Below are 20,100 nucleotides of genomic sequence, written 5' to 3'. Positions count from 1 at the left end.
AGTGAAAAAGAAATACACAGAGAGAGCATTAGAGGGCATCGGTAGAGGGTATGTGTGCACACACACGTGTGTGTAGCATTGTGAGAAAAGGAGGTAAACGGGGCAAAAAAGGAAGAAAAAGAATAATCTTAAAATATATCAAAAAAGGAATGTGGACACTTTTGGAATGGATGAAAACATATGGCAGCCCTGACATTTTCCTAAATTCTCCCTAAGCCACCAACATGGTCCAAAGAAGCTGCTAAGAATTACATATTTAAAACCACAACTATTCCTATCTCTTTGTTTGGTTGGTTTTTGTTTGTTTGATTTGGTTCTTTAAGACAGGATCTCTCTTCTTAGTCCTGGCTGCTCTGGAACTCACTGTAGGTTAGACTGGCCTTGAACTCACAGAGACCTACCTGCCTCTGACTTCCAATTGCTGAGATAAAGGTTTGAGCCACTGTACCAAGTGCTCTGATTGTTTATTGGTGTTAAATGTACCCAGGAATTTATTTTGCTTCCAGGAAAAGCACATCTCTCAGCCTCCCTTGAGGTATGACCAAGGAAGGGAACGGGAACAATGATCTTCATGGAGTAAAGCCTAGGACTGCAGGGAACAGAGGGTTAGAAGCCAAGCTGAGGCAGCCCAGTGGAAGAATGAAGCCATCCCTTGACAGGCATCCTTCAAAGCTCTCAGTGTCTTTTCCTTTTATATCCAGATCAAGAAAAATTGTGAATAAGCAGGACGGTGAGTTGATCAAGCATCACCCAGAGCAGTTCACATGAGGAGACTGGAGGACTGTGGTGATGCCCTCTGGGAGGAAGGACTTAGGTCAGGCTGCTCTGAGCATAGCATGAGGGGCCTGGGTAACTATAGTGAGGCTCACAGTAAGGACATGGCTAGTTTATCCAACTCTCTGGTTCTTTCCCCCAAACCTTCTGAGGATCTTAGTGCCTTGAAGGGGTGAAGTCAAGTGGTGGAGTAGAGTTGACAAAACCCACCTCTGTTCCAGCAGAGGTCTCGGTACCACTTTCTTCTCTGGAACCCATGTGTCTGGACCCCTAACTGACCTTGTGGGGCGGAGACTTGGAGCCAGCCTGTGCTGGATGTGTAGGTCAAGTAAGGAATTAATATTTTGTCATTTCCAGTCTCTGAAATGTTAGTCTTTCTCACCAGAGTGCAGTCAAGTCCACATGAGTGATACAGCATTTCAAGGAACCAGTTATGGTGTGTCTTACTTCCCAAACCTTTGTGAACACAAGAGTCAGACTTTTATTCTCTACTTTGTTATTAAAGAATATAAATTGGGGGAAGTAGAAAAAGACAAGATCTTCTGAGTATATTGGGAGCATGGGGACCTTGGGAGATGGTTGAAAGGGAGGGGAGAGACAGGGAGGGGAGCAGAGAAAAATGTAGAGCTCAATAAAAATCAATTAAAACCCCCAAAACAAACAAAACAACAACAACAACAAAGGAACACAAATTGGTCTGGAGAGATAATTCACTGGTTAAGAACATTGGCTGCTCATCCAAAAGTCTTGGGTTTGATTCCCAAAATACATATGACGTCTCACATCTGTATCTCCAACCCCAGGTGATCCAATGCCCTCTTCTGACATATATTAGCATCAGGCACACACATAGCACACAGACATACATGCAGACGAAACACACACACACATATAATTTTTTAATTTAAAGAATAAAGAATATAGATTAAACTAAACTATAATAATTAATTGAGAACAGCTACACACTACACATTGAACCTGGAGATGTATTTGGACAGTTTGATTCTAGTAAGAATTCTGTGAGGTGAGTATAATTGGCTTCATTTTGCAGGTGAGAAAAATGATCAGAGAGTAAGAAACCCATGTTGCAGGCAATAACTGCCAGAGATGTGTTTCCCTTTAGATCTACCTGCTTCTGGAGATGTTAATCTGTGTGTGTATATGTGTGCACATCTATGAGTGTTCACATGTGTGTGCATAACTTCCAAGATACAGATAAATTGCACTGAATTAGAACTTGCCAGAAATTGTGTGTGTAAACCCTGTGACTCACACATCAGAATGTGCAATTTACTTCATAAGCCTAGATTATATTCCAGACCCCTAGGTGTCAATTGATTTGGTTCATTTAGCCTGTTTTAGTTCTTTTTTACAAACATGGTACTATGCCAGGAACGTTGGATCCATGTAGATTTTCATGGCTACAGTGATTCAGCAGAGATTAAATCTCGTGTGCTTGAACTTGGGTGACGAAGAGTACTTTGTGGTCAGATGGGCTGATGTACCACGGTTTGATAGAGACCCAGAAAGAATTGTTTTTTTTCTGCTCTACAGTGAATGTATGACTCTATGCATGACACCTCCCCTCTACATGTGACTTAAAGACTCAAACTGTCAGCCTGTCATAGAAGTTCCCGTGCGGCTGGAATCTGCTAAGATCTTTAACTGGACCTTTCCTAGGCCCTCAGCTTCCTCTCTAAGCTTATCCATGCATCTTCTTTTCAAATGTTATTCATGTGCGTGTGCATGGGTGAAGATGTGTGTTTGTGCTGGGACACACGTGTGTGCTAGTAGATGTTGATATGTATTGCAGACACGTGGTGGCCAGAGATTAATCTCAGGTGTCTTTTCTCCTATCTACCTTTTGAAGGCAGGATATTTCACTGGGACTCGGGCCTTATCACTTTTAGGTTTAGCTGGTTGGTCAGTGTGTCCCAGGGATCCCTCTGTCTTGGTGATGAGATTACAATGTGAACCATTTCTACATCTATTTTACTTGTGTGCTCAGGTGGAAGTCCGTTCTTCCGGGCTGTACTGACTGAGACATCTCCCTAGCCTCAGAATCTTTGTCTTGAAGGTTCTCTGTGCTTACCATGAACTATTTGAGGAAACTCTTTCCCCTTCCATCTTTACCTGAACCTCTGCCTGCCTTTAACTCTCAGTTCAAATGCTTCTTCCATTGTGATATTCTCCACAACTCCCAAATTGTATCACGTCGCTCCATCCTGCAGTTGCCTATTCTAGTCTCCTCTAGGTCTCTGTCATGCTTTGTTAGGACACAAGGATACCTTGGCTAATGCTAGTTGTGCCCACGAAAGTCTAAATTTGGTAAGGACTTGGCAATCTTGTCTTGGCTCAGTGTAACAGAGAAAATACAATCTTTTGGGTAAGGGAATAAAATTGGTTGGGTGAGGTCTTGAGTGAACCAGTGCCTACATTTAAGAGGTTCCCAGACTTGGTCTATAGTTCACTTACAAATAATACTGGCTACATTTAAGAAGCCCTCATGACACATACCTCTAATCCACACTCAAAAGCCAATGCCACAGCCTGTGTGTGAAGAAGGCGTTGGAATTATTTGTACACATGCTACCCTCTGGAGAAAAAGCAATTACTATATTTAAAGGAGGTATAAGCCAAAAATAAACAAGGGGGTCAAATCAAGCCTACTGGCTTTTCAAAGCACCCTGCTTACTTGAAACACAGTGTTGGGAGTGACCACACATACATTTTTTAAAAAATCTATGAGAAATCCACTAATGCATTGGCGTGTGAATCTTCACCAGCAAATGATTCAAGATATATAGCAATGCGCAGCCATGTATTTCAAATTAGAATGAGCTCATTGGAGGCAAAATTAGATGGTAACGTATCTAAAAAGTCAAGGCACAATTTCTCCTCCTTCTCTTTTTGCCCAAAGCCATGGGAACAATTGCTTCATGATCTCAAATTCCAAGCTGTGTGACAATTGCTATGCCATAATATAAATTCCTTAGATGACCATGTTTTCACTAACACCTAAATCAAAAATTTAGAAAAGTAGCCATACTCAAATCATTACTTCATTTCATTTTCTCCCTGTGTAGCTGGGGACCCAAGAGCATGCTAGACAAACACCCTTCCTGAGGCCAAAATGTTTTCCCATTCACCTCTTGCCTAGTTAACTTTCAATCATCTTCTCAAAATTAAGGGTCACCTTAAATAGCTTCCATTATGGCTCTGTCTAGGTGAGGGGTTTCCCACCTTATATTCCCACAGCAACCTGGTGTTTTCTAATCCATTCTGTGGTTCACTGTATATTGTAGTGACCCCTTAGGTTTTTTTTTTTTTTTTTTAGGGGCCATGCTAATCTTCTCTGTATCGTTCCAATTTTAGTATATGTGCTGCCGAAGCGAGCACAACCCCTTGGGTTTTTGAGATTGCATACATGTCTTGCTGGGTCATCCAACAAGGTGGATATTCAGTAACTCCTTGCTATGTAGGTGGTGAGGGCTGTTAGAAGGTCCATATTCTTGCTGGGCATTCTCAAAAGATTCTGGAAGTTCCTCCCTGATTGATTTCTTAGTTTCTACTAAAATGCAGTATTCATTATCCATGGATTAGCTTCCTACTTAGGGTTTTGATTGTTTTAAATAATTTGTGGTTTTGGTTTTCTGGTAAGAAAGATACCATGAATAAAAGGAAACACAAATACAAAAACACAACACAATAAAACAACTGAACTTACTTATTTCCTTGAAAATTGGTAATTATAAGAAACTATCATTAGCCGAACAGTGGTGGTGCACACCTTTAATTCCAGCACTTGGGAGGCAGAAGAAAATGGATCTCTGTGAGTTCAAGGCCAGCCTAGTCTATAGAAGGTTCCAGAACAGTCAGGGCTACACAAAGAAATCATCTCTCAAAAACTCAAAAGAAACAAAACAAAACAAAACAAAATTCTTAGGGCTGTTGAAATGGCTAAGCAGGTAGGGGTGCTTGGTGACAAGCCTGACAACCTGAGCTGGATTCTTGGGATGCACATGACACAAAGTGCTGACTCCCATAAGGTGTACTCTGACCACACATGCTCTTTGAATTGTACACAGATGTTCACACACACACACACACACACACACACACACACACACACACTAAACAAAGAAAATCTAAAAATTTTTTAAAGAAATTATTATTAGCTTTATGACCAACTTTATTATTCGCAATATACTCAAAGGACAAAAGTTGATTGGACTCAAGAAACAGAATAAAGGGAAGAAGCCACACTGAATGTGGTGGTGCATGGGGTTGGTGTTTCCCCTACAAAGCAGCATGTACAACAGTCTCCATCATCCTCATTGTAGAATATTAAAAAATGATCAAACTTACGTTTATCTATGGGAACCAGAGTTTAGTGTCTTTTTGTTTGTTTGAGATAGGATTTCTCTGTATAACAGCTTGGCTGTCCTGGAAATCACTCTGTAGCCCAGGCTGGTTTTGCCTGCAGAGTGCTGGGATTAAAGGTGTGTGCCACCACTGCTGGGCTCAGTGCCTTATCTATAGTTATTTACTTTGTTTTCTCGTGTGTGTGTGTGTGTGTGTGTGTGTGTGTGTGTGTGTGATGAAAATGGAGGCCATTTCACAGAGGAGGTAGAGGGAGGGAGGGAGGGAGCAGGAGGAGGAAAGGCGGGTAACTACGACATGGAAGCAGATGTGGCTGTTGGGAGGAGATAAGGATCCAACAAGAGGAGAAGAGGAGGGAGAGGAGGGGAAGAGCAGTGGGGGTGGGAGATGAATAAGAACAAAATATAATGGGATATATGTATGAACGTGCCACAATAAAGGCCATTACTTTGAATGTTGAGGCGAAAATTAACTTAAAATTTAAAAATTATGAAAAGAAGGAACAAGCTAAGTCAATTCCATCATTTCTATCCTTGTGTTACCAAAAAAAAAAAAAAAAAAACAAAAAAAAAACTCAACTGTTTCCTGCCAGCATAAATCTTTACCCTGATATCATTTTTCTGTAATTTCTCAAAGGAAGCAATTAAAAAAAAAATAAAGAAGAGCTCTTGTCAGAAATGTTAGTAAAAGAGGGTTTGCTCTTAGGAAGTCCCTCAAGCCATCAGCTCCAAACCAGCCTGCTGGGAATATGAACGGATCCCCAGGCTTTCAGCATGGTCCCTGGAAAATGCTACGGGTCTTCCGCATGTGAACTTTGTGTCATCTTGAGTAAGGAGCAAGAACTCTGCTACAAAAGGGACACTGTGGTCAGGGGAATTTGTGGATTTGATCTTTGTGGCAAAGACTGAGGGCTTGCAGGGCAGGAGGCAGGCTTTCCTACACTGGCTATTTTAGTATTCACCCCCTATACTGCTTTCTAAGAAACTACGAGGGAAATGGGAAGTTGTACACAGGAGTAAAAGACAAAGAAAGAACTCCTCAAAATAGAAATGTATAAAAGCGCATTTCTACTTCTCCTTTGTTCTTTTATTTTTTAAATTTTACCAATTGATTTTGTTTTTAAAGATTTACTTACTTTGCATGTATGTTTTGCTTGCATGTATGTCCGTTCACCACATGTGTTTCTGGTGCCCATGGAGGCCAAAAGAAGGCATCAGATCCTCTGTAACTGGATTGATGTGTGAGCCACCACGTGGACACTGGGAATGGAACCCGGGTCCTCTGGAAGAGCAGCCAGTGCTTTACCTGCGGTACCTCTCTGATACCTCACTTTTGTTCTCAAAGGGCAAAAGAACCAACGATTCCTAGTTTTATTGCTACTCCCAACATGCCACAGTTCCAAGGGCTGCACTGTCAGTTTCAGATGTTATTTCTAATGCACTGGGGACAGAGGTGGGAGAGCTCTGTCAGTGTTCTTAGATTTCAGCTCCAAAATGTTAAAATAAATGATTGTTCCGAATCAGAATAAAAGAGCAGTTGGTCTCTGCCAGCCTTTGAGCAAGGCAGTCTTTTGGGGAAAGCAACTGTCCCCATTGCTGTTTGGGGGGCTCAAGACCATAGTCTCCTATTTGTTGGTTGATTTCATAATACCAGGGTCGGAATTTAGGGGCTTCTGCCTTCCAGGCAAATGCTCTATCACTGAGACACACTTACAACCCTTGAAGTTTTTTCTCTGTGTTCCACCAGCGCTCCTTCCCTCCTGCAACTCGCCTGTGTGCTTTAGCTTGCTATTTTTTAGGTAATGGTCGCTAAGTCCTTTTACTTTCTCTTTGTTATATAACATATGTAAATGATGTAGCTCCCAAAAGGCAGAGTGTGTGTGTGTGTGTGTGTGTGTGTGTGTATGTGTGTTACTACCTGGGTAGCAGTAGAGTAACATAACACTAGCTCCAGCTATGTGGGAAAAATACTCCAAGGCTCCGAAACTCCAGCTAATCCCAGGTATCAGGAGCTTGTTGGCTGATAGGCTGTTAGTTTGTATGGGAACAGTCTTTCCATTCACAAACAGACCCTAGCTGGGACCCTGTTACCACCCTCAACTGCCAGCAGGCCCTCTCTGAGAACTAGATTAGCCCTTCTAGGTCAAAAGAATGGCAGTGGAAAGTTCTATAGTCCCCCATGCTTCATTGGACTTGGGGAGAATATGAATATTTTTATTTACTAGAGAAACACTTTTTTCCTCATTTATAATTTCATGTCCAAGATAACATGGAACCCTATACTGGCAATGACTTATTTTCTCTGATTTGTAGGAACTTCAAATTTAGTTTAAAAATGCAAACTAACAGAAATTATCCATTATTAAAGTACCATCATTTCTTTAACAAATGGAAAACTGGGGCCACAGACAGGCAGGGAATAGAGTTTATTTTTAATCAAATCCCAAGAACATGAAGAGTAAGGAAAATAGATTTTTATTTCAGAGCTGAGTATGCCTCTGGATAGAAGGAAGGCTCAAAGTCCTTACGCATGTTCTTGCTGTGGGAATTTGTTTATGTCAGAATGTGTGTTTCTTTATCTCATTCAGATGAGTTGAGAGAGAGCCACCCAATATCATTTCTTAGTCTGCGGATTATTCTTTCTCACAATGAAAGTTATGACAACAGACTTCCTACTCTGGAGGAGTGCAGTAAACTTTTATCTTTCTACTCTGCATGGAGAAGTGGCAGAGACTGGCCCACATCCAATATCCAGACAAAACTCTTGGGCTACCGTTGGCAGTAATATTAACAATAGCTAGTGATAGCACTTGCAGTGTATTGAGTGCATGCTGCATGCTAGATGATGTGTAGTAATAAGGGCAGCGGGGCTGCGTTCCCAGCACCCCGGCCGCCTGCTCGGCTAGCTTATGCCCCGAAATAATTACACGGACACTGTATTCTTTTAAACACTGCTTGGCCCTTTAGCTCTAGCCCTTACTGGCTAATTCTGATATCCCGATCAACCCATCTCTAATAAACTGTAGCACTGGTCTTACCGGGAAGATTCTAGCCTATGTCCATCCTGGGTCGGAGCTTCATAGCATGCGTCTGCCTGGGAGCGGGGCATGGCGTCTCTCTCAGGCGTCTGCTCCCTAGAGGAGAGCTGTCAAGTCTCTGAGCTCACTTCCTCTTCCTCCCAGCATTTTGTTCTGTTTACTCCTCCCACCTATCCTCTAACCAATAAAATGGGCCAGGCAGTTCCTTTATTAGCCAATGACCTTCCTCCATCAATGATGCACGTGTGCAAGGCTACCTTAAAACACTCACGTGACTGACAAATAAGAAACTGACCCAGAATGTTTGTAGGACATGGTCAAAGTTAGATATTTATGTTCAGATCCAGATGTGAAAGTTCACGCTTTTCAGCCATGAAGGTAGAGTCCCGTGGGCAATATGAAAGTTTTAAATCAGGAGATGACTGTATGTTACGGCCTATGGCTACTGCCAGGCACAATTAGTAGATCGCCTTTTATGTTCCAAACTGTCCCAGTTTGGGTAAGAAACCTGACAATCTCTGAGCATAGCTTAAAATAAAGACAAGGGACTGATGAAATTGTTCAGAGGATGAAGGCACTTGCTTCCAAGCCTGATGATCCCCAGAACCCACATGATCAAAAAAAGAAAACTAATTCCTTCAAGTTATCTGCTGACTTCTATGTGCACACTGTGGTGTATGCACACACACACACACACACACACGCACGCACGCACGCACGCACGTACACACACACACACAATGAACACATGCATGCATGCACCAAACAAGTAAATAAATGTAAAAGTTCAAGAATAAGGCCTTCTGGAGATGCTGTTTGAGATCCTTTTCCCTGGCATGAAGGGCCTCAATAAATCCCCATTTGGGTGCAGTGTGAAGTAGTTGGGAAAGCAGATGGGTTTGTCAATGACTAGCTTTTATCAGTGAAGTTAAAGATCTTGGTGTCTCAAATCTAATGCTGTGTTTAGGGTTGTCTCTCTGCAAATCTTTTGTCCTTTCCCCATCAGCCCTTTGAGTTGGCATGCCACCTGTCCAGGAGTTCTCTGTTGACCAGAAAAGGCGCTGTCAAAGCACTGCTTCTCTGAATTCAGTTTAGCTTTAGTTTCCGATGCATTTTTAGAATACAACTGGCTCACTCACTAAGATGTCTAACCCATGGCAAATGATATTTTCACCCAAAGAGCATCAAAACATTTTTAAGACCTCATTAACTTATTTTTTTCCTCTTCCTGCTTAATCTTGCTATTTCCTGTCAGCTACTTCCTTACCACACCCATAGTATAGTGGTGCCCAGGGAGCCTTCTCGAAGCAGAGCCTGCACCATGCTACTGCAGGTTTTGGGGAGGGGGAGGCCAGCTCCTAAGTATACTGTTTCAAGCTCCACCCCATATGCCTTCACTCCCATCCTGCTCTTAAGGGAAACTCTTTTCCTGCTTCTCTTATTTGAAGAGGCTTTCAGGAAGAGCCAAGTAAACGATTTTACAAGAACAATCTGGTAAAATACACAAACGCTTGAAAGACATACACAACAGGGAAGCTAACTTTCACTTTTGTTGGTTTTAAATGTATGGCTTTGATTCATGGATCAAAATTGTTCATTTATTATTTTATCTATACAGCTCTGGGCAATTTTGACAGTTAAAATTTAGTTTTATTGACCAGTGCAGCCACTGTGCCCACAAGGGGACTGGTGTGAGCCGCCTGCTGCTCTCAAGAAACGATGACTTTAGACTCCATGACTGCATCAGATCAGGCATCGTAACCGATACAACAATATGTTCCAAATCTCAGTGCCCAAGGCAAGAGTTCTGCTGTAAAACACAATCACCCTTTAAGGAGAGGAGAGCCTTGCCTGGACGTTCGCAAGCATAGTTTAATGCAGCTGAGGGAAGCCATGAATATATCTGTCTATCAAGCTTTGGCACAGCTTAAGGAGGCCATTTCTGGAAATACCTGGTCCTCCAGACTAAAGCTGGGCAAGGATGCTTAAAAAGCAAATGAATGTTGGTTACAGAGATAATGAACTAAAATACCTACCATTTTGGCATGAGAAAACGTATTGGTGTTTATACGAAACAACCTTTCAGTTTTGTATCAATGACAACAAAAACTCTAGCTGAAGCATTTCTAGGGAAAGATTTCTGCTCCCTGCCCCGCCCCCACCCATCCCAACACACAGAGAAACACAAACCAGGCCAACTTTAATTTGGGCCTGTTCAACTACCAAATTGGCCACCTAGGCAATGTTAATGTAGTCTTTTACTCTAAATCTCCCATGATATACAAACAAACCACCAAAGGGTAGAAGATCAATACAGTGTCTGATTTGATTAACTGCGTTTTTTTAATTCACCAAGACAACTCCAGCCTGAGATAAACAGGCAAGGAAATAAATGAGGGCACTCACTTGTGAGTATTTTCCATGTCTTCTTTTCGTCATCGTAATACTGGACCAGATTGCTGGGGAGCCGGTCCGGTCCGGGAGGCAACCCTCCAACCAACAGCAGCATTTTCTTGTTAGAGCGAATTCTTCACCCAAAACAAAAGAGGAGATGAATAAGCACATTATTATAGAGTCTTTTAGGTGGCACCAGAATCATAACCATCAAAAGAATGTTCCTTGCTTGCGCATTTTCTGTTTCATTTTTCCTTCTTCTCCCATTCATATCGCAACAATTCTTTTTGAATCAAACAGAAAAATGATCGGAAGAGCTTCATATCCCCTATACTCATGGAATAATAAGCTTCCTTTATGCAATTTGTTAGAGGTTCATTCTAGAACGACCTTTCCCTTATATTAGCCCTTTAAATCATCGCTCTTTACAGCTGAGTACACATGAAATGCTCTAGAGTTGTACTCGGGCTAAGCATTAAAGTTGCATGTCAAAAAATATATTAGTCAAAATCATTATTATAAGCCATTCTCCACTCAAAGAACCTTGAAAAAAATAAGGTTATGCAGAGAGTTTGGGAGTCTACCCTTTAATCACCCAGGGAACTTCAGAGACCAGTTTTGTACAATTAACACGGGGCTAACTGGGGTCTGTGGACCCGTCTGAGCATGCCTTTTTGTTTTGTTTGTTTGTTTAATTTAGCCTAGACTTCTGCCTCCACCCCATCCCCCCACTTCAGCTCGCCCTCCCCTCTGCTCCCCCCCTGTGCTCCACTGGTAATACAGCAGCACCAATTGGTAAAATGAGACTGTGATGTCGTCGTGAGCCTCCCCAGAGTGGAGCCCTGCCAATGCTTGCCACTGATCCAGCGGCATGAACCTGCTCAGCTGTGCAAAGTCAGTCTAATTCCCTCCCTCTGTTTTTCTACCTTCTCCCCCAGGGGGCAACCACTGAAAGGAGTGACTACCCACCCATCAAGAGCTGGCAATTCGCTGCTATTAACCGTGACTGTGATTCCCAGTCTGCCTGGCAGTTCCTGAGAACAGGCCTGCAATGTCTCATATGCAGTAAAAGCTCTAAGATGCACCCTGGCCGGCCCACATGACCTGATGGATGTACAATCCTCGGCAACAGTAATGGATTGAGCACACTTGCCACTGAAGCAGTGAGAGAATGCCCAGACCCCCACAAGGGGCCTGCTGATTTAACACTCACTTTACATATAATTGAACTTTTCATTTACCTGAAAGACTCAAGGTGGTTGGCTGTGAAAGAAATGGAACAGCCATGATTGAAGAAGAAAGTCAACAGATACAAAGGAGTTCCTCTTAAATCTAAACGCAACCGATGACATGACTCAGAATCCGTGAGGCCTGGTGAAATAGGCCCCCGGCAGAAGCTCTCTGTGTCGGTTAGAAACCTAATACTCAGAGAGTTAACTTAATAACGTTAATGACATTTCCATATGAAGGAAGGGAACAAGAGAATTCCTTTAATGAAACTCTGGTGCCTTTGGATGAATTGAGTGCACCCAGTATGGATGCCTCAGCAGGGATGGTACCTCTTGGAGGAACTACACTGCTAGCCATTGACAGAGGGAGCTGTACCAACAGATAGATGAGCCACACACTTGGCAGCTTGAAGCACTCCTTTTTTCCCCATCCTGTGGATATAGTTGAGCAAAATTAGAAGCACACGGAGTCAATTTCTTCAAAGTGAATACACATCCAGACTGCACCCTGATGTCTTCTACACCATTAGCGGGCACACACAAATAGAAGACAGTAACTAAGATGACCGACGTTAGGAATTTCAGTCATCAGTGACATGTGAGACAAACGAATATCTGCATCAAACATCCTTCTTTTTTTATTTGGATGTAACGCACATGTAATTCCTGTGCCATTTAGTTTTGTAAATGCATGATCACAAAATTGATGGATGGCTCTTTTTATCTTCTTTAAACTGCTACTTGAGGCCCAGATGACCAAGCATTCTATTTGTGTGAGAGAAGTCATGATGAAAGCAGTTTGGCGCATGTAAACTCATGAAGGCAGTGTGGTCAGTGGAAGTCACATTGTGTGGCTGTGCATACATGCTGTCAGAGTCCAGATAGGACCGGTTTACATGTAGCTCATATGGAAGAAAGAGCTATGGGAATTGGGGTTTGCTAAAAAAATTTAGTAAGGCTAAATATATTTATTATATGCATATTGTACATAATATATATATATATAACATATTTTCAAGACAGGGTTTCTTTATATGCCAGCCTTGATTTTCCTGGAACTCACTTTATAGAACAGGCTAGCCTCAAACTCACAGAGGTCTGCCTCTGCTTCCCAAGTGCTGGGGTGAAAGGCGTGTGCCACCACACCCAGCTTGAATATATTATATTTATGTTTTAAAGTATTGTTTTAAAATAAGATCAATAGATGAACAAATGAGTTACATGCTTGGCTCATGTTTATTTGTTAAAGTCATCTTATTCCCTGGTTAGGTCAGTTTCTCTGGACCAATCTCGCTACTGTTTTTTTATGGTGGTGTTGCTTTTGGTTCATAATTAAGGATGAGAAGAGAACCTGGAGTCTTTGAGGCATCTACTCAAAGCATCCAAGGTGCTTTGGTTCTCTAAGAACCAGATTTTCTTTCACCACCGGGGGTCTTGAACAGCTGACGAATGGTCAAAGCCTCCAACCTTGTCAACAATGAAACTACTGAAGGGCTGGCAGCCAGTAACATTGAAAGACTACCTAACACGAGACAAATCCCCACACCCAATTACGCAGGAGAAAAGACTCCCCATTTTCTCCAGGGGTTACATGTTTTCCACCAGAGGGCAGGACTTGCGTTTGTCATGTAGAGCTTTCTTCCATGACACAGACACCTTTCAAACCTTTTGTACTGTTGGGTTTATATTCATTTATATTCATATTATATGTTCATTCAGTTCATTTCTAACCTTGTAACTCAGTTGTCCTACCCAGTATTAATAATTCCAATGATTTGTTCTTTTTTCTGAACAATTATAGCAGTTCAAATTTATCAGGCAAAATCTAAGTGTTGTTTTACTGCAAGAATTAGGACATCGTAATAGGGCAAGTTGGTATACGTCTTAGCTCTTTAGTGTGGTTTTCATTAACACTTTCAGTTTATAGATTTTATTATTTAAAAATATTTTTTATTAGTCCCTTTCACAACAGCAGGATCAAAATACAGTATTTAAAAGATACGAAATGAGAGAAATATAAACAAAAAGCTTGGGCAGATCCTGCCAACAGTATTTGTATGCCTTTGATTCTTGTAGCCAAAAATATACGGTGAAGAAGGAGGTGGAATTTGAAGGTCTCCTTCATTCTGGCTCAGTGACTACACATTTACCATGTGTCACGTCTGGGTGTGCGTGTGCGTGTGCACTCTCCTGCATACCTACTTTGGTTCAGGGGATGAATGATTGAAAGATGACCTAGAACCTCCTGTTGTAAACAGATTTTTCATCATACTGGTGTTCTGAGTGTGGTAAAGTCTCATTTATTTATATCTCAGTGATTTGGAACTTTCATAATTGGGAAACAGGCCAGATAAAGTGATCTGGTTCAGGATACATGGGAAAAAGTTTCTAAGAATACAAGAAGAATTTTAATCTGTAAAAAAAAAAATTCAGCAGGTTTATGGGCATTTGGACAATTTTTTTTCATAGATGCTATATAGTTTTCATGTTTGTAAAACAAGGCATTCTGCAGAGTCATACAAACGATTAAATCATGAAATTGGAAGAAAACATAGAGGATATAAGTTTAGTGATACCCAAGTTTAAAAGGTTCTCAGGATTACCCAAGGGGCTTAAACATCTTAGCTTCATAGTAGAAATTCTCAGTTTGCAATTCTTAGAGCTCTGACTGACTCCATGGAATTAAACCTTTTTTTAAAGTCCAGTAATATGGGACTGGGTAGATTGCTCAGTAGTTAAAAGCACTTGCTACTCTTGCAAAGGATACAGGTTCAGGTCCCAGTACTCACATGTTGGTTTACAATTGTCTATAACTCCAGAGGACCCAATGGCTTCTTCTGGCCTCACAGGGCACCACACATATATGTAGCGTGTGTACATACGTGTGTGCACACATGCATGCGTGCATGTGCGCACGCGTGTTCACACACACAGGTAAATACTCATACACATAAAAATAAAAAATATAGTGTTCCTTAGTTGTGGTGGTTTAAATGCAAATGGACTTCATAGGCCCATATATTTGAATGCTTAATCTCTAGTTGGCAGAACTATTTGGGAAAGATTAGGAAGTGTGGCCTTGTTGAAGGAGGTGTGACCTTGTTGAAGGAGGTGTGACACTGGGGATAGAATTTGAAGATTTCAAAAACCCAAAGCATTTCATTTGGTTCTCTCTCTGCCTGGTGCATGTTGTCTCAACATGGAAGCTCAGTGACTGTTCTAGCACCATGCCTGCCTGCTTGCTGTCATGGTCCCCATCGTGATGTCCCCAATACAACTTTTCTTTTTATAGTTTTCCTTGGTCATGGTGTCTCTTCAGAGCAATAGCAAAGTAACTAAGACATCAGACTTTGTGAAGATCTTAACACCTACACATCCAGACTCAAGGCTACTGACTTGGTTTGGCTCTCAACATGATGCAGAAATGTACTTTTTAAAAAAGTTATTCATTTCTATTTTATGTGTGTGATATTTTGCCTTAATGTTTGCATGTGTATCACATGGGCTCCTGGTGCCTGCAGAATTTAGAAGAGAGTGTCAGATTCATTGGAAATCTAGTTACTAGCAGTTGTGAGCTGCCCTATGTGTGTGCCAACAGCCAATCCCTGGTCCCCTGCAAGAATAGTAAGCTCTCTGAACTGTTAGAGCCATCTCTCCAACCCTTATTTATTTAATAAGTGATTTTTTTAGCTGTTTAGAAATTTATAACAAAATAGACCTTCCTTTTCAATCCACTGTCTTGTTGAAAGTAGTGGGAGCATTAATTTCACACATCCTCCATGTTGAAAAACCCTCATAGATGTTCTAGAGTACAACTTCTTTTTAAAAATTTGGCAACAGTAAAAGGTTTCTGAGTCTACAATGACCAAAAATTAATTAAAATCAAATTTGTAAAGAATCCCTGGCGTTTTGGGCAGTGTTTGCCCATGTTGCATTGAGTGACCTCACTGCAGTGCTCGTTCTGAACACAGGATGTATGCACTTTGTACTGTGCATGTTATCATGCTACACAGCACCTGCCTGCATGCCTCAGCTCAGAGATGGCTACTGAGTATTAAGAAATATAGCATTTTCTCTATATGCAAATTTTTATGTTTTTATAGAAATGTTATGACTTAATTATGGGAAACAGACTTTCTAATTGGTATAACTTTGGATTGGATTGTGTTGGAGTGTTTGATGTTGAAAATTGCTGTTCGAGTTGCTAGCTTGAGTTTCACAAATACATCCATTAAATGAATTTAGGATTGGATAGAATTTTCAACAATTCATTAAATGACCCTAAACTTACTTCTGCCATTTGTACTAAATATTTATTTATTTAGGCTTTTAAAGACAGGGCCTCTCTATATAGCCATACCTGTGCTGAAACTCTCTCTGTAGACCAGGCTCTGAGCTCAAATTCACAGAGATCTGCCTGCTTCTGCCTCTGGAGTGCTGGGATTTAGCAATGTGCGCCAGGACACCCAACTGTAAGGAATACTCACGCAAAGCAGCGTTTGGTGTCTTTGTCATCATCAATATAAACAACCCCTGTGTGTCATTTGTGTGTTTGACATCTCCACCAAATCAGACTACTAGAAGTGACAGAGCCTTGCACTCCCCTGGAGGTCACTGCCAGGCCTCCATTGTCAGTCTTCACCTTCTAGCTGATTTTAGTCAGGGTCTCAGGTCTCTTTGTTGTTCACTGCTGGTCTTCAAGATTTGGGGGATTCTGTGCTCTCTGCTTCCAGTTTTACCACAGAAACACTGGGATTGCACGTACACACTACTGTACCTGGGCTTTACATGGGTTCTGGGGATTTGAACTCAGTACATTACTTTTGCTCAGTAAGCTATTTTTTTACTCACTGACTTACTGCCTCAGTCCTGTTTAGATTATTTTAATTATTTGAAAATATTACTACTAGTAAACTACTACTAAATTATTCTACTATGCCTTCTGGAATGTTATATATCATTGAGAAGTTTGCTTTGTAATTCCCTACAAATATTGAAAGGTATGTAGGGTTTTTTTTTTTTCTTTTTTAGACAAAGAGTTGATAGAAAAAGCAAGACATTTTGGAGGGGCAGTCTAAATGAGATGAGATACTTGCTATCCCATCTTGAAAAGGTAGAATTAAGTTTGAGTGAAGGATCAGTCCAAGCTACACGTGGGTTCTCTTTCTGCCGTGTGTGATGTTTTTAGCTTTAAACTGACTCCTGGTCTTGGATGCCCCCTGTCTGCTAACAACAATGTTACAAGGGTCAGAGAAGCCATCCAGGTGGGATAAGACAGTAAATGGTCACTACTTGTAACTAAAGCCCGTCCCTTAGCGAATGACACCTTCAAAAAGGAACGTCTTTGCCTTGTGAAGAGAGGAAACAAACCCAGTAATGAGAGGTTGGAAAAGATGGAAGGAACTTGTGACGTTTTTCCATAATCTTCAAATTTCAGTGGTCCAGACCACACCCACTGGAGGCTGAGGGTTTTCTTAAAGCAGTTTCTGCCTGTAAATATGGCAGAAATGTATGGGAAGACCTGGTGGGGGCAAGAAAACACTGGCTCCAAAACCCACAGGGATGAGAATAGGTATCTGAATTAGTTCAGGCTGTGTAACAAAATCACCTTTGGATGAAAGACAGATCTTTCTATGTTTCAGTCTGGAGACTGAGAAGATGAAAATGTTAGCTGATGTGGCCAACCTTTTGTTTGTTCCTCAGGAAGTGGGAGGACTTGGGGATGGGAGGAGAAAACAATCTTTTCCCTATTTCCTCTGTAGAGTCCACTAATTACATCACACACACACACACACCCTAATGACTCAACTCACAGATCCCATACCCAAAGGGCAGTCATGATGGGAGATAAAGTTTCGTGTAGGAATTTTGAAGGTACAAGGACACAGACATTTAATCGACCTAATCCATTTCTACAAGTCATAAGATTGGATGAGGTTTGTAGCAATCTTACCAGACCTGGGAAGCCTCTTAGTTGACATCTAGATTATATACAAAAAATATTCATGTAGTTCTCATAGTGATCAACTGATAAATGATGGCTATTATTATTATGCATAATTTTTAACCTTACAGAGCTCTGATGTGAAAACAACATCTTAATCCTGGGGTTTTTATTGCTGAGCCTTTCATATACTATATATTGCACTATTTAGAAATAAGTAGAATAGTTAACAATCCATATGCAAGATTAACCAAAATATAAAACCAATGAGCTTCTAACAGTGATGCTCACCTAGATATTATTCATATATCTAATTTGCCCACTTCCTTAGTAAGCAGGCCTCTCTATAATGGGAGTCCATGAACTCAGGATAGCTAAGTCAACAATTTTTAATTTGCCCATGACTCTTCTAATCACTTACCATATTCTTTGGGTTTTGCATCTGTCATTTCTTTTGATTTCTTAAATGACATTCATTTATTTATTTTGAATGTGTATGTGTGGGGATGCCTTGTGATGGTATGCACTCATAGGAATATGTTCTCTCCTTCCATCACTGGGGATCCAACTCAGGTCATCATTCTCGAGCTTGACAGCAGGAGCTGTCAGCTCCTGAGTCATCTCACCAGCTCTGTACCCCTTCTTTCCAGTGAACTGGCACCAACTTCTTTCTATTGGAGTAGTTATCTCTGGCAAGTCAGAGCAGGGTCCTTGTTTTTTTGCCCTTCTGACCCCACGGGATCCATAGTTTGTCCATGAATCTTGGCACAGCTTGACATGAATGATCGATTACTTCAGCCCTCTTTTAAAGTTGTGTGTGCAGTATGTGTGTATGTATGTTTGTGGTCTTGTTTGTGCAGGTGTGTGCACAGCACAGCTGGTGTGTGAAGGTGTGCAAAGCTTGGGAGGCCATCTGTGCAGCAGTCCTCTCCTTCCCCCTCCTTCAGAACAGGGTCTCGTTGTTGGTGTTTGCTGGCTGTGTTCAGCTAGCTGCCTGGCATCTCTGCCTCACGTCTTACCATAGGGATGCTGGGATTACCAACAGTGCCACTCTGTCTGGCTTTTAAAGGGTGATTTATGATTAGAACCAGGTCCTCACTTGGTCAGCAAGTACTTTACCCACCAGCCACTGTCCCAGTCCTCAATCCTCTTCAGAACTATCATAGATGACCATCACCCACCATCTCTGAGGTGTGTATTTCCCTATTGGGTTGCAATATCTATGTTTTCTCTCTTTTCCTATCCTGTAGGTGAATGCCTTGCTTGAAATCTATTTTCATTACAAGAGATGGTGTGAGTCAAGATGTGAAAAAATAAAAAATCAGAAGTGAAAAGGTAACCGGATGGAAATCACTTAGACCTATAAGGGAAGACAGGCAAAGGAAGACCCTGAGACCTTGGGCAAGAGGGAGCTTCAAAAATCGGCTAGCTTTCCAGAAACATAAACCTGGAATGGGGCTCAGCACTCCCCAAAGAGCAGCTGCTACACTTTTCTTAAAAATTTCCAGAGAAGTAAACTCCCCTGAGAATTGGTTCCAGCTGATTCGCCGTTGTATTTAGGTTTCTTTATCATAGCTGCTCTTGGTAATTACACAGCAGCTTCCATGGGAAGAGCCTTTAAATAGAGCTGGTAATGTCTCTCTAAGGTAGGCGAACACAGTGCCATTATCCCCATTTAACAGACCGAAGAATAGAGGAAGGGGTGTGGGCACCTTTTCCATGTCCCATCTCACACCGGCGTGTCCCCAGGGTTTTCTCCCAAAGCTCTCCTGTGACTCCGGGGTGACAGCGGGTGTCTTGGCTTCCCTCCCTCTGCTTTAGAGTCACCCTTACCGGAGAAGCCTTAGTACTGTGCATGATCTAGACTTCTTAGGATGTAAGGAAGTGTGGGAGCCGTGACAATGCGGGCTGAGAACATTGCAGAGGAGACAGCACCCAGAAGGTGTTGCAGAGATGCCGTTGTGCGCGTGGAGCTACACTGTGCCGGATACAAGAATGAATCGGGCAAACAGAAGTCCCCTGTACATTTAAGTCAGAAGCACATTAGGTTGATTATATCTTTGGCTTTTCACCTGCTTTAGTATCGACAGAATGGAAGGCAATGGAGGAGGATATCTAAAGGGCAAGTGACAGGAAGGAAATCGGGGTGAAGAAAGAACAGTTTGCGTGTGAAATGTAGGTTCAGAGGCCCAAGTGCCAAACACTCGATCCTTTGCTAGGAGCTGTCGGAGAGTTTTGGAATCTCCTGGAGGTGGTGCTTAGTGGGAGGTTTTAGGTCATTATGGTTGTGTTTTGGCTGGGAACATAAGACACTGGCTTCTTCCTGTTTTACTAGGCAA

At 41.7% G+C, this 20,100-nt stretch overlaps 1 protein-coding gene and 1 non-coding gene across 2 annotated transcripts in view; both read right to left on the bottom strand.

The window, feature by feature from the left end:
- LOC121441868 (kelch-like protein 14) overlaps positions 1-20,100 on the bottom strand; it is a 109,020-nt gene that overhangs the window by 66,581 nt on the left and 22,339 nt on the right. The window contains exon 3 of the mRNA XM_041643197.1: positions 10,601-10,722. Within this exon, the coding sequence (XP_041499131.1) occupies positions 10,601-10,722 (122 nt within the window). The remainder of the gene's footprint in view (positions 1-10,600; positions 10,723-20,100) is intronic.
- LOC121441897 lies at positions 4,069-4,173 on the bottom strand. The gene has a single exon (XR_005973517.1). It is a non-coding gene; the product is annotated as a U6 spliceosomal RNA (small nuclear RNA).

This window comes from Microtus oregoni, unplaced genomic scaffold, assembly GCF_018167655.1.
Source record: "Microtus oregoni isolate MIOR12 unplaced genomic scaffold, Mior012 000082F_ref0000272, whole genome shotgun sequence".
Lineage (NCBI taxonomy): Eukaryota > Metazoa > Chordata > Mammalia > Rodentia > Cricetidae > Microtus > Microtus oregoni.
Note: the sequence above shows the minus strand (reverse complement) of the source record. Positions and strands in the feature narration are given on the sequence as shown.